General features: G+C 62.7%; 1 protein-coding gene across 3 annotated transcripts; it reads right to left on the minus strand.

Moving 5' to 3' along the window:
- Positions 1-314: 314 nt before the first annotated feature.
- PITPNM1 (phosphatidylinositol transfer protein membrane associated 1) lies at positions 315-13,566 on the minus strand. Of its 3 annotated transcripts, none has more exons than XM_023654574.2 (24): positions 13,352-13,566; positions 12,278-12,396; positions 10,603-10,817; positions 10,397-10,518; positions 9,970-10,194; positions 8,231-8,557; positions 8,058-8,153; positions 7,867-7,974; positions 7,082-7,143; positions 6,738-6,988; positions 6,231-6,420; positions 6,024-6,131; positions 5,621-5,778; positions 5,333-5,538; positions 4,691-4,861; positions 3,870-4,034; positions 3,492-3,640; positions 3,251-3,361; positions 2,707-2,823; positions 2,352-2,500; positions 2,119-2,268; positions 1,854-2,037; positions 1,440-1,568; positions 315-809 (listed from the first exon to the last, which is right to left on the minus strand). In XM_023654574.2, the coding sequence occupies exons 2-24, from the start codon at positions 12,353-12,355 to the stop codon at positions 546-548; spliced, it is 3,735 nt and encodes a 1,244-aa protein (XP_023510342.1). In that variant the 5' UTR covers positions 12,356-12,396; positions 13,352-13,566; the 3' UTR covers positions 315-545. The 3 variants fall into 3 exon arrangements, with proteins under 3 accessions (XP_023510342.1, XP_023510344.1, XP_023510343.1); XM_023654576.2 differs by having other exon boundaries at positions 9,848-10,194; positions 13,352-13,527; XM_023654575.2 differs by lacking the exon at positions 4,691-4,861 and having other exon boundaries at positions 13,352-13,562.
- Positions 13,567-14,102: the final 536 nt, after the last annotated feature.

Genomic DNA, 14,102 nt, shown 5'->3' on the forward strand with positions numbered 1-14,102 from the left:
GGCAGGGCTGGGGTACCCGGGAGCCTTCAGTCTTAGGGAGAGACAAAGCAGGCGCAAGCCCAGAGGCTTGGTGCCCGAGTGAGGTGGTCTCGCAGTGCAGCCCTCCCCCCAGCCTCTGGTCCCATGGTCCCCTGGCCTCAGCTTCTGGCTGCAGAGGTTCTGGCGAGAAGCCAAGTCTGGGTCCCTGTGAACTGAAAGGCTGGCCCAGGTGGGGTGGGCCGGGCTGGGTGGGCTGACTCTGTCCAGGGGGAGGACAGAACCCTCCATGAGACCTTCGAGGCTGCCCTGTGATGCCAGGTGGGAGGAAAATCATGTGGGATGCAGGTGGTGTTTATTTTCACAATTTACACACTAGAGAAGCCTCTGGCCCCCCCTGCTCCCTCCTTCCTTCCCCTGGGACTGGGTCCCTCCTGTATGGAAGGGAAGTAACACTGAGGGGCAGGCAGTGATGCAGGGTGTGGGGCCGGGCCCCCAGCCTCCCGCACACGCACTTGGGCCCCTCACGTGTGTGAATAAATAAGCCAGGTCCAGCCAGAGGTTGGGTCTCACTCTTCGCTGTCCAACTTGAGGCTGACGCTTCGGGCCTTGCCCCGGGCCAGGGTGGTGGGCGGCGTCCCCGGGCCCTCGCGCTCCGCCTGGCTGGGGCCCCGTGAGCGGAGCAGCTGGCTCTGTTTGCGGAGGAAGTCCACAGGGGCAGCCCCCCCATAGCTGCTCTTGGCCAGGGTGGCCCTTGAGGGCGCCGCGGGGGCATGAGGGTGTGAACCTGCCTCTAGTTGGCCCAGATGGGCCACGTAGCCATCCGACAGGAACTGTGGGCAGAGATAAGGGGACGGTGGTCTCAGGCCTATACGCTGCTTCAACTGCCCTCCCTAGGTTGCTGGGCAGTGCTGGCTGCCTGGCAAGCCTGGCACAGCCTGACCCAGAGAATTCCAGATAGGAACTCCAGGCTGGGAGCCTGGGCACCCTGGCTTTACTCCTAGCTCTGCCCCTCTCTGGGCCTCAGTTTTCTCATCTGTAAAATGGGATCGTGGGGTGGCGGAATGATGGCCACGAACATTTAGCAGGCAATTGCGCTGTGCCCAACGCTGGGCACGTTGGTGTGCAGTAAATCATGTCATGTTCGCAATAGCTGTGGAGGTTGGTGCCATCGGCCATTTGACAGACAAGAAACTGAGGCTCAGAAAGGTGGAGGACCATGCCCAGGGCCATGCCAGAGTGGAGCCAGCACTCCAGGTCTTGAGCACACTCCAACCTGAGTGATCAATCCTGGTCTGCCCGGCAACTCCGAGCTGCTCATGACTCTGTCCTAGGAGAAGCCCAGGTCCCCTGCGGCTGGCCAGGCTTCTCAGAGCCCCTTCCGCAGCTGCTGCTTAGCACAGGTGGTCCTTATGGCCGCAGACCCAGGCTCCTGCTCCCCCCCCCCTTCCCTTGGCCCTCACCTGGCATTGCGCCTGTAGCTTCCTCACGGCGCGGCCCACGATGTAGGTCTGGCTCGGGGACAGGCCCAGCGCCGCGTAGACGGCCACGTCTTTAGGGGACCCGTAGCCGGCCACGATGTTCAGTTCCACCTGTAACCAGAGGGGCCAGCCGTCCGCTCGGGGGAGGGGTCGTGAGGCTGGGCGTGGGGCCTGTTGGGCTTCCCGGGTCCACTGTTTCCGGGGCGGGATCACTGGGTCTCCCCAGCATGCCCCAAGGACTAGGGGCTCCTTGGACCACGAGGGGGCAGGACCCTAAGGGCCTCTCCAGTCAGTCAGGGTCCGGGGACCGGTGGGAGTGGGACCAGGTAAGCCTCCACCGGGCTACAGCCCGAGGCGGGGGCGGGGGCGGAGGCGGGCCCTTCCCCGGGCGCGCACCTCCTGCACCAGGCTCTGCAGAAACATCGCCTTCTGGCGCAGCGGGTCGTGGGTGAGGCCGTCGCAGAAGGAGACGACGCCGTGGGGGAAGTTGTGCTGCGACAGCCAGGCCACCACGCGGTGCTTCTGCATGTCGGGCCGGCCTGTCACATACACGATCAGGTAGCCCGCGTCCTGCCAGTGCCTGCGGGGTGGGACGGCCGTCAGCTCCACTCTGGGGGGTGGCGCCGGTCACCGCGGCTAGCCGGGCGGCGGCCGCTCTTACCTGACCACGTCCACGGCGCCGGCGCGCACCTTGGGGTCGCTGCCCATGATGGAGACGCTGGCGGTGAAGGAGCCGTCGATGCTGAAGACCACGGCCTCGGTGCCGCGGGCCACCACGGTCAGGCAGCACTCGGCGTACGTGTGGTCGCCCCTGTGGCCCAGGGCGGCGTGAGCGGCGCGGGGCCGAGGCCCGGGGAGCCCTGCCCCGCAGAGGCCCGGCCGCCCCGCGCTCACCTGACCACCATGCGCACCGGGTAGACACCGATGCCCAGCGCACGCTCGGTGGGCACCGGGAAGGTGAGGCGGCCCGAGCTGTTGGTGACTTCGGTGCCAAAGTGGATCCACTTGCCGGACAGCGGCTGCGTCATGATGTAGACGTCCACCTAGCCAGGAGAGGGGGCGAGAGCGTCCATGGGGCGGAGCCCCCGGGCACCCTCTGACCGTGACCGGAGGCGGGCGGAGGTGGGCCTGTCGTTGGGACCTGGAGCTGTCCTGGGGACGTGAGGCGGGACTGGACGTGAGCTCCGGGCTGGGGCGAGGTGGGCCCCATGGGGGCGGGTCTACCGGGGCCGAGGCTGTGCGTCCTGACCTTCTCTCCGGTGAGCGTGACCACGTCCAAAGGCCCGTACATGAAGCGCCCGTTCAGCACCTGGGGGCGGCCCTCGCACACCACCGTGTCGCTCGCCCGGTGGTTGGAAGTGACGTTCTGACGGGAGGAGACGGCATGAGGCCGCAGCCAGGAGATGGCGGGGATGCGGGGGGAGCTGGTGAGGGGGACCGGGCCTAGATGGCTGCTGCGGGAGAGCGGCAAGGCCCAAGGGGTGGGCGCTTTTGCGGACCCCGACCCTAGGCCATGAGTTCGTGTGTGTAGACTGCAGTTCGGAGGGAGCGGAGCTGAGACAGGTCGGAATGTGGAGGATGAGGCGGGGTGGGGTGAGCGCGCCTCGGACACCTGACTTGGCTGGGAGAGGGGAGGAGACCAGTGGTTCCCAGGGGCGGGGCCAAGGTATGAGGAGGCGGGGCCAGGACGACAGCGGGCGGGGCGGGACCGTGAAGACCATCCGAACGAGGATGGGTGCTGGGGAGAGGACCTGGCAAGGCCTAGCTTTTGCCGGGAGTGGCAGGGTTCATACCCGGATCTTGACTTGCGTGCGTTTGCGCTGCCATTTCTCCCTGGGGAAGGCCGGGCTGTAGATAGACGGCTCCTCGCACTCGGTCAGCTGTGGCCGCTCCTTCTCGATCACCTGCTCAGGATCCGGCGAGCCCACGTGAACGGGGGTGGGGGTGGGTGCGGGGGTGCTGCCGAGGCTTCCCCTCCCCCGGCTCCCCATCCTTGTCCGGTTCCCATCTCCCGCCCCTTATCCCCGGGCCCACCTGGCGCAGGATGAAGGCTACCACATCGGCAGACTCCCAGTAGCTGGCATGGAAGAGGTGGGGCAGCGTGACGGTGGGGAAGGCGGTGAGCGCCTCGGGGCAGTAGAGTGAGTAGTCGATCCGCTTGGTCCCCCACCAGCGCTCCAGGACTGCACGGCCACGCGGGCAGTGGGTCAGGGGTGGCCTCCCACCCGGTGCCCACCCGTCTGGCCCCTGGGTGCTCTTCCCGCCCTCCTTTCTGCCAAGCCTCATCTTTGCTGAGTCTGGGCTGGGTGCTAGGGGACGGGGGTTGCAGAGCACATGCTGGGGGCAGGGGTGCTTCAGCTGGAGGTGGAGTAAGTGTCCCCCCCACCCAGGCAGGGTGGCTGGCTCACTTACTCTTAACCACCTCACTGGTAGTGCTGGGGGCAGCTGGTTGGGCAGGTGGCTCAGTGCCTAACTCACTGCCCTTCCAGAAGGCACCGCTGGCAGAGGTGGGTGTTGAGGGCACCAACGTCTCCAGCTCCTCCAGGAAGAGGCCTGAGTGGGTCTGCAGAGTGTCAGCTGGGGGAGGAGAGACAACCTGAGCAGCAGGCGGGGTCAGGCTGCCCGCCTCTCTTCCCACCAGGGGTTCCAGGACAGCTACGCCCCCATGCCTCTGCCATCTTCCATGCCAGCCCTGCCTGGTCAGGTCTTGGCTGAGGCTGAAACTGACCCATATCTGGGTGGAAGTGAAGAGTGGGGGGCATTCTCTCCTCTTAGCTCACCCTAACAGCCAACAGGGCACCCTAACCCAGCACAGGCACACTTATCTCATGGGGCCAAACGGGTAGCCACTTGCATGCATACATGTACACGCCCCACACTAACACATGAACACAAGTGCATATGGAGACACAGTGCACCCCTACACACAGACACAGCAGCCCCTCCACACTGGCGGCTGCGCTCAGACACTGGCACACCACTGTGACTCTGTCTCTTCTCTCTAGCCCAGTCATCACCACTGCCCCTCACTCCTGGGCAGAGAATGTCAGAGAGTCCAGGGGATCCAGACCCCTCAAGGGGCCAGGGTAGTGTTCCCTGGTCCTGGGAGTGGTGATTTGAGTTTACCAATGATGTAGGAACTGCCTTGTGTGTTCTTGGATGAGGGGGCCCATCCTCATCTCTCTCTCTCGGTACCCTCTTTCTTTCCTCCTTTATCTTGGTTGGGGGCGTACCCAGCAGCAGGGACGAGCCGTCTCCCAGGGGGAACTTCTGGTAGCGGGGCACGGCCAGTGGGGCGATGGCCTGGAACTTGGGGGCCAGTAGGGGCTCAAGACGGGAGGCGCAGGGGTCGGCCGCGTGGAAGAGGTTGTAGATCTGCTCACAGGCTGGGCGCATCTGGGCCACTGGTACCCAGAAGATAAAGGGGAGAGGGGGCTCAGCTGGGCATTCTGGGAGGTAGGTGGTGTGGGAAACAGCACCCTGACCTGCTGTGTGACCCTGAGCCAGCACTTCCCAAACTGCATGCCCTGGGAGGTCACCAGGGTCCTGCTTAAAGTGAGACAGGCCTCGCCTTAGAAGGAATCAGAACCTTCGATTTACTGATTCAGTTCAGGATGCAGCATTTCCCATGCCCCTTGGACCCCTTCTCATGCACAGCATCTGTGGGCGTGAGTTCCTCCCAGTGCACTGTGGAAAACTCAACCTTAGCAAGTCCCTTCTTTCTGGGCCTCACGTTCCCCTTCTCTAGCCAGGCCACTTAATTTGTACAGTGGGGGAGGGCAAGAACACCAGCATCTCAGGTGAGACAAAAGACCAGAGGAGATGGGGGAAGGGCTGATGAAGGATGAGGCAGAACCCCTGCCCTGAGGGCTCACCCTCCAAGGCAGGCATCACAGTTTTGCGCAGAGCCAGCACCAGGCCCAACGGGGAGCCGAAGAGGAAGAAGCCAGAGACCTTGAAGTCGAGGCGGGCGGCGCTGGTGGGGCCATCCGAAGCCTCAGAGGGGGCGGCAGGCGGGCAGGAGGCTGTGCTTACCCGCCGGGGCTCCCCAGAGGAGGCAGTTGGGGGGGCCGCCTGCAGGCTACAGAGGAGGGCTGCTCAGTGCTGCTGCCTCTGCAGCCCAGCACAAGCCCAGGGCAGGGGAGCTGGGGCGGGAGCGTCACCTGTTCTGAGAGCCCTCGAGCTCTGGACTGGCCAGATCGCTGGGGGCACGCTGGGAGGGCAGGGCTGAGGGTTCTGGGCTGGCCCGGCCCAGCCCCTCAGCCCCATCTGCCAGGGGGTCCCGCGTTGGGCCAACCTCCGGGGAGAGCAGCTCATTGTTCTAGATGGAACAGGGGACAGAAATACCTTAGGCCTGAAGACAATTCAATTTCTACTTATTTGGAAGTGAGGAGAGAGGCTTGAGGTTTGGCAAGGACTCAAAGAAAGAAGGTGGTCAGAGCCCCAGAGGGGATGGAATGAGGCAGCAGGGGGACCTGCCTGCAGAGAGGTCACATTCCATAGGGCAGAGACCTAGAGCCGGAGAGATACCCCCTTCCTGAAGAGATGGGGCTGGGTGACACTGACCATGCTCCCTCTGCGGCTGCTGCCCCGGCTCCCTGTGCCTGCGCTGGCACTATGACAGAGCGCATCAAAGCCCAGGATTCCACCGACGCCATCTCCGATTAGCACCACCTGTGCGAGAGGGTGGCACCATCAGGAGGGGCTGCAGTGAAGGCAAGAGGATGGAGGGCTCCGATGGCAAGCTTCTCAGGAACATCCCTAGCCTCTGACCTGCCCGCAGAAGCCAGCGCCCTCAGATGAGCGCAGGAAGGCGGCATAGGCCTGGTTGGTGCGGGCAATGACGGTGGCCACAGCGCCCTGGTAGCGGGAGGATGAGGTGGCCAGCAGCGGCAGGGCAGCCAGTGGGATGTGGTCCTGGGAGCGGGACAGGCTGTCACCATCATGGCTGTAGGGGCTCAGGCTGCAGAAGGAGGAAGTATGGTGGGTGGGTGGGGGGCCGCCAGCCGGGCTACTGCCCCCTCCAAGTCCCCTTGCCCTGCTGGCAAGTCCTAGCACCATGGGCCTTTGTGGGGAGCATCAGCATGCAAGAGGCCTTTGTGATGGAGCCATTGACTAGAAACTGAGGTCCAGCCAGGTAGGTCTCTGGCCCAGGTTTATGGCTTCCCTGCCTCCTCCCCCTTCCCACCGTGGGGCCTCACTCAACCCGGGAGCCGCCAGGTGGCTGACTGCACCTTGGAGACCCTGTGTGTCCCCCACCCTGCCACCCATGACCAGTACTTGGAGACAAGGGCATAGGCGGCAGCACAGATGGGTGGGCAGGGCACCAGGCGCAGCGCCACGTGGCCTAGGGCCTCAGGGAAGTGGATGCGGGTGACGGCCTCGAAGGCCAGGCTCAGCGTCTGCACGTCTGCCTGCTTGGAGTTGGCGTCTCCAGGGCCCGAGTCCAGGATGTTGCCACTGTGCAGGATGAGGAAGAGGGCGTGGACTGCACAGGCCTCGGCCCCCAGCTCCCCGGCTCCGTCCGGGCCCTGTGGGGCACAGTGGGGTGCCAGGGGTGTCAGGGTAGTGGCCCGGCCAGCAGAGGCGCAGAACTGTGATGTGGGGTGGCCGACCACACTCACCTCTGAGTCCCTGGGTGCTCGGGCCCCTTCCCCGATGTCCTTGGCGGCCTCAGCCCCAAGGTCTATAGGACAGGGGAAAGCCAGTGAAGGAGCCTGATGGGTTTGTGGGGATCCCCTTATCTGGCACTTCTGGTACCCCTGCTCTGCTGTCTGCCCGAGTGGCCCCTTGGCCCCCCAGCTTCCTCTGACCTTCTCCTCTCACCCGACTCTCCCAGGTCATTTCACATTCCTGGGCCTTTGCACATTGCAGGGTCCTCCTGCTGTCAGTGATGCCTCTCCCCACAATGCCTGTTTGCCTGGAAAATTCCTTCTCATCCTACCCTATCCAATCTAGTTGCCACTAGCCACATGTGCCTATTTAAATTGAAATGAATGAAAGTACAATACAAAATTCAGCTCCTCAGTCACACTTGCCACATTTCAAGTGCTTGACAGCCACATGTGGCTAATGGCTAGAACACTTCCATCATCACAGAAAGGTCTGGTGGACGGAGCTGGTGCAATCCTTCAAAATCCAGCTTAGACATCACCTCCCACGTGAAGCCTTCCTGGACTCCAAATTAATTCCTCCATTCTTTGTGCTGTGTCTGAACCGTGAATACACTCCAGCCACGCATCCATCCATCCACCCATTACCCATTCAGTATTCATCCGTGTATTTAACAAGCACCCTCTCTGGATTGCCATTCGTCTTAAGACCTCATTAAACTTAGGACTGAGTTGTTCTCTGAGTCCCCACTGCATACGGGGTGCTGGTGGCTGGCCACCTGGTGCAGGATCTTTACCTGGCGCCCCCTCCGCCTCCATAGGAGAGGCAAAGGCATCGATGAAATCATTGGAGTTCCACTTGGTCATCTCCTTGGGAAAGACCTCGTCACTGTCCGAGAAGCCTTCTGAAGGGAGAAGGGGCTGTGTCATGGGGGGTAGGAGCTGCTCAGGGACAGCCCCACCCCCCAAATGCGGCTGCGGTGCTGACCGTGGGCATCAAAGAACTCCTCCTCGGAGCTGTTCTCAGAGTCTCGGGCGATGTTCTGCATGCGCCACTCGGACAGGCTCTGGGGAGACACGCCTCCTGCAGGGCCACATCAGCCTCAGCCTGAGAGTCCAGCCTGAGGGTCGCTTCCTCCTGTCCCCGTGCCCCAGCCTCACCTCCATGCTGGGACGAGTAGGAGGAACGGGAGGATGAGGACCACTGCTTGCTGAAGCTGGCATCCGGTGAGGCATCAGGGCCAGGGGGGGCCTCGGGCCCATCGGGGGTGCCAGCATGGCTGGCCCCAGCCCGGGTCTCGGTACTTGGCTTCCCAGGGGGCTGGGCCTCGGGCCCCTCACTGCCCGTGTTGCACTTGGCCATGCGCTGTGCCAGCATGCGGGCAGTCTCTTCCTCCAGTGCTCGGATGTCAGCCATGCTCAGCTCTGTCCACTCATCCTGCCAGCACCAGGCCTGGCGGTGGGCCCGCAGCATCACCCGGCGCAGACCTGTAGGTGCCCAGGCATCAGAGCCTTGCTCCCCTGCTCCCAGGTTCTCTGCTGCTGCAGCTGCATGCCCAGCCCTTGAGCTCGGGTAATGGCTCCCCTGGGCACACCCCCCACCCAGAGCCACAAAGTAGGGCGGGGCAAGTGCCATCCAGGAGATGGGAGTGGAAACGGGCACATCTGTCTTCCTGCCTCACTTCCCTCCCTGCCCACTGCTTCTTCTATCCCTCTGGACACCCCAACTCTGAGCACAGACCCCATCCCAACACCCTGGGAAGCTGGGACCAATGCTTGTTCTCGCTCTCTTTCAGCTGGCTTCCTGCTGACTTCCTCAGAGGAGTTAACAATCAAGGCATTAACAGTTAATGAAATTGTTGATGGTTAATGAAGATGTTAATAGTTAATGAGAGTGTTGGCACTTAGTGAAAGTTGTAGCGAAAGATGATACCCATTCAGGATATTTTCATCCTAAGCAGAGGAATAAAGTTAGAAACTTCCATATCTAGAAAATAAAGTAATAATGGTTGAATTATCATTATAAACTTCTGGAAGGAAATATATCAGAATCTTAATAGTGGTTATATGTGAGTGATTTTCATTTTGTTATTTGTGCTTTTTTGGTATTTTTCCAAGTGCAAGACAAAGAGCCTGTATTACTCTTTGAGCTCAATTTCCTCATCTGTAAAGTGGGAATAATAAAAGTCCTTACCTTGAGGGTGTTGTGGGGTCAAAGGAGATCTTGCATGAAAAGTGATTAGCAAAGGATCTGGCAAGTGTGATCATTAGGTCAATGTGAGCTCTTAATGTCTGGCCCAACCTCCTCTGCGTTTACAGAAGGGAAAATTACGGAGCAGAGGTGGGAAGTGGCTGGAGGTTCCAGGACAGTCTATAGCAGGTGGCCCATCCTCAGACCGGGGAGGTGGGGCAGGGCTGAACTGCAGAAGCTGAGGGGTTAGGTTTAGCGGGGTGTGAAACAGGGGCTCCTGGAGACCAGGATGGGACTCTGGGAGCTGAGGGTGGGAGGGACCTTGAGAGAATGACATCAGAGTCACAGCCTTAGCCTGCGCTCCTTAGCATGTTGCCTCCTGAGAGTCTCTAAGTCTCACTCAACTCATAGAACATTGGAGAATCTTAGAATCTTAATGGATTAGAAGCAGCATCTCTGTCAGAGCTGGCATCGACCTCAGAGATCATGTTGCCAGCTTCTTGCCTCCTGACTCTTACTGTGCTTCAAGGCTAGGCTCCCCCGACCCCCCACCAGGCTCTGCTGCTCCCCTCGGCCTCAGTGCTCACACATCAAATGGAAGTGATGGCTTTATGCTTCTGTGTCCCCCGTAGACGGGGAGCATCCATGGCTCAAACCCGGGGCCTGGTGCATGCTGGGTAAATGGAACCTCCCGCGGCTGGGCGCTCACCAACATCGTGGATGAATTGCTCAATCTTGGCCTGCATGCCCCAGTAGCGGAACTCGACCTTGCACAGCTTATAGGCGCACATGAGGGGACCCGTCTGGGCCGCGGTACGCGCCCAGTCATCAGCCAGCGGCCCCCGGCCCGTCTTGGCTGAGCGGTACAGCCGGGGGTCCTCTTCTGCTTTGTACTCGCCTGGGGCCACGGCATCCCGCACGATGTCGATGGTGTCTGAGGGGGTTCCAGCAGCACTGAGCAATGCCTGCCCCCTCCAGCCCCTGCCGCCCCTTTCCCGCCTGGGGTGGGAGGGCAGCCTTTCACAGACAAGAAGCCGAGTCCAGGAGAAAGCCTGGGACTTGGCAGAGGCTGCCCGTCAAGGCAGGAGGTGGCCTGAGAGGGGCTCCCGGGTCCCCCCACTGGCTCCAGGCCTCACCCAGGATGCGCTGTCTCCTCTCAGCCCCGCTCAGGTTGAAGACGTTTGGCTGCTGCCCCCCATCAGGCAGGTAATAGGTCTCTATTTCAATGGAGAATTTCTCCACGAAGGGGCAAGTGTACCTGGGCAGAGGGCAGGGGTGAGGGTCACTACTGTGCCCACCAGGGCTGTTCCCCTCGTGGCCCCAGGCATGCCCCCTGACTCACCGGGTCCGGGTATAGGGATAAGCGTTCCAGGATTCCTCCTCCACCTGCAGGGCGGCCTTGGGCAGCAGGGCCCGGAACCAGCCTGGGATGTGGGAGCCCACGTGGTACACCTTGTGTGTGTACTGCCCGCTGCCGCCAGGCCCATCCGTGTAGGGCCGGTTGGCCAGGATCTCCACACCGCTGCCCTCGCCACTTGACTCCTCCCGGCTCTTTTTCTGTAGCACAGGGCAGAGCAGAAGAGGCAGCTCAGCCCCAGCTCAGCTCCTGGGGCCCCCAGCTTGGCCTAGCCCCCTGTGCAGCTCTGGGGCCCTAGTCGCAGCCTTTCCAACTCCCTGAAACCTGACCGTGGCCCCCTGCAGCTCCTGGGCTCAGGATCACAGCCACTGTCCAGTCCTCCACAGGGTTTGGCAACCCCGTGCTCAGTCATTCAAGTATTTACTGAATGTCTGCTGTATTCCAGGCATTGTTTGGATTATATTAATTGGGATCTGTTGATGAAAGAACAAAGACCCCCGCCTGCCCTTGTGGAATTTACGTTCTAGTAGAGGGAGACAGGTAACAAAGAAAGCAAATTATATGGTATCAGAAGGCAGTAAGTGCCATGGGAAAAAGCATAGAATAGGGTCAGGGGCATCGAGTTGGGAGTTGCAATTTTGATCGGATGGTGAGGGAAGGTGTCATTGAGAAGATGACATGACCGTGATTTGAACATGACGAAGCGGGTGGAGGCTGTAGAGCGCATGTGGGGTAGGGGGACGTATTCCAGGCAGAGGGGCAGCCACTGCAGGCTCCTGAGGTGGGAGCAGGCTTCATGTGCTCCAGGCCCAGCGAGGAGGCCAGGGTGGAAGGATGGAGGAGAGTAAAAGGGGCCCCAGCTCTCTGAGGACCTGACCTGGTCCCCTCCCTCGCTGGACCCCAATACCAGCTCCTGCCACACCTCTCCTAGTTTGAGAGCATCAGCTCCTGCCCTTTTATAGCTCTGGAGCCTGAACTTGGCCCACTCGACTGCTTGAGGCTGGGTCCTGGCCCTCTTGCCTCTGCAGACGGATCTTACATTTCTGGCGAACACATCTGGAGCAGGCCTCTCTGAGGGCCTGCACCAACCCTCTCCCCTCACTGAGAGCCTGCCGTGGCTCACTCTGCTCACAGCCCAAGCCCAGGGCCCTACCCGCTTCTTCTTAGCCTAGCCCCCTCCACCACCCTCTGAGGTCCCCGCCTGCCCCTCTCTGTCACAGCTTTTGGGGCCTGATCCTTATGCCGTCTCCCTGACCACCTGGGGTTGCCAAGATCCTACCCTCTGGGGACTCCCTCCCAGCCTTCTCTGCCACCTGGCACCCCTCCTCTCTCCTCATCACTCTTGCCTCCTCATGCTCTCCTTTCCCTACCCCCATGGGATTAGATCCTAAGGAGGATTAAAGGAGATCAGACGTTGGCTGAGCGTCCACCACCGGCTGGGCACTTGGGGGATGGGGTGGCACCACTAGGCCCTTCTGTCCCGTTCCCCTGCCCTCTACATCCGAAAGGGGACCTCTCTCTCCTCCTCCAGCCTCTGAGCCCTTCCAAGCCCCGGAGCAGGATTGGCGGGTGTTGCGCTGGGCCTGGCCCCTTGTCCCAGGTGCGGTTACCCCATCATGAAGTATGGCCCCCCCCATCTCCTGTTTCCCACCGCCCTCACCTGGATCATGTAGAGCTGGGCCACCTGGTACTCGTCCAAGCTCATGGGCAGCAGAATGTGGTACTCCTTGATCAGCATCCTGAAGGCTCTCGGCCAGCCGCGCGCGGCCTCCGCTCCGCCTGGCGCAGGGCACCGCGCGGCCGTCAGTGCGGGGCGGCGGCGCGCGGCCCCGAGCCCTGCGCGCGGGCCGAGGGGCTCGGGCCGCGGGACCCCATGCCCGGGCCCGCCAACGGGGAATCAGAGGCGAGCCCAGCGCCGCCGCCAGCGCCGCCGGGGGCCGGGAGCCGCAGCGAGGCTGAGCGCTGACCTCTTTTCCTCGCAACCCCCGCCCCCCGCCCGCTCGTCACCATGGCAACCGCGCGCTGACGCGGGCCCCTCGGAGCGGCGGCCCCGGGCCGGTGGGCTCTCCCAGCCTCTCCGGCCGCGGCCGCGTCCTAAGCCCCCTGGAAACAGCATCCTTCGGGGACCCGCCCCCAGGAGCGCCGGGCCCCTCCTTCCGTGTCCGCCTTCCACACCCGGCCCCTCGGGGCCGCCCCCTGCATCCCTTTCCCAGAGTCAGTTGGGTCCCGTGTCCCCCACTCTAGACGTCCACTTCGGACCTTGCCCCCGGGGTGTCTCTCCGCGGAGCAGCCCCTTGCGCCCCTCCTCTTAGCATCTCTGTCAGTGTTCCCCACCCCCCGCATCCGAACCTACCTTCCAGGACTAGATTACTAACCCCTCCTCCCCCCGGACCTGCCTTTCTCACGGCTGGCAGCCCAGACCTCAACTTCCCTTTCCCCAGCATCCTTCCTGGACCCCCGGCACTTGTCTATGCAGCCATCCCACCATCGTTCCTGGGGTTGACTCCTTCGGACCGAGGCAAGAGTGGCTCCACTTGGTATCCCACGGGCCCCTTCCCAGGGAGCCCCGCTCCGCCCACCTGCGCCCGGTTTCGCTGCGGGCACCCCTCCCACCTGTCCGCCACCTCGCACCCCGCGAGCAGGCGAGAGGCCGCGCTGTCCCCACTTCCCTGTGCTCCGCGGCGTCCCCGTCCCCCGCCGCGCTCTTGGCCCGCCTGCCGACGTCCCGACTCACCTCTAGTTTAGGGCGGGCGCCCCCCACCCGATGCGAGCGAGGACGGACAGGCCGTGGGTCGGAGCCCGGGGCGCCCTCCGCCTCGGCCTCGGGTTCCAGCAGTGGCCGGACCCTCCGGAGGCGCAGCGCGGGCCCATGGCCCCGACCTTCCTCCGGGTCGGCCCGCAGGCGCCCCTGCCGTCCCTCCCCGCCGCCGCGCGTCACTGCGGCCGCCCCGCCCCCTTCCTGGGCCCGGCTGGCCCTCCCCACCCCTGCGGGGTCCGGGCAGCCCCGCCCGCGGCGGCGGAGGGCGGCCTCTGCCTTCCTTCCCCAAGGCAGCGGGGAAGAGGCCGGTCTCCGAATGCGGGCGCTTTTTACTCCCTCTGTGCTCTCTGGGATCCCCGAAACCCTCCAGGTTCCCATCTCCACTCTGGCCGGGCCCTCCGGTTTGCTATGGAAATACGGCAAGCTCCCATCCCCACGCCTCGAACCTGGGACCCAGGGTAGGGGAAATGCTGCACGGCGCCCCTTCCCTGCCCCAGTCTGGTCACAAGCTTGCCTCTGACTTGCCTCTACCCAGGGGCTGGGGTTCCAGCACCCCAGGCCTCTAGGGTCATTCAGCTACACACCCAGGCAGAGGGCTGCAGGCACTCCGAATCCTTGGGATAGCCCCCGAAGGGGGCCCCACCTATACCTTCCGGGTCTACAAGTCTGGCCAACCAGGCACCAGACCCTGGGCAAAGCCTGAGACACGCGAGGGCTGGGCTCATGG

This window comes from Equus caballus, chromosome 12 (genome assembly GCF_041296265.1).
Source record: "Equus caballus isolate H_3958 breed thoroughbred chromosome 12, TB-T2T, whole genome shotgun sequence".
Classification (NCBI taxonomy): domain Eukaryota; kingdom Metazoa; phylum Chordata; class Mammalia; order Perissodactyla; family Equidae; genus Equus; species Equus caballus.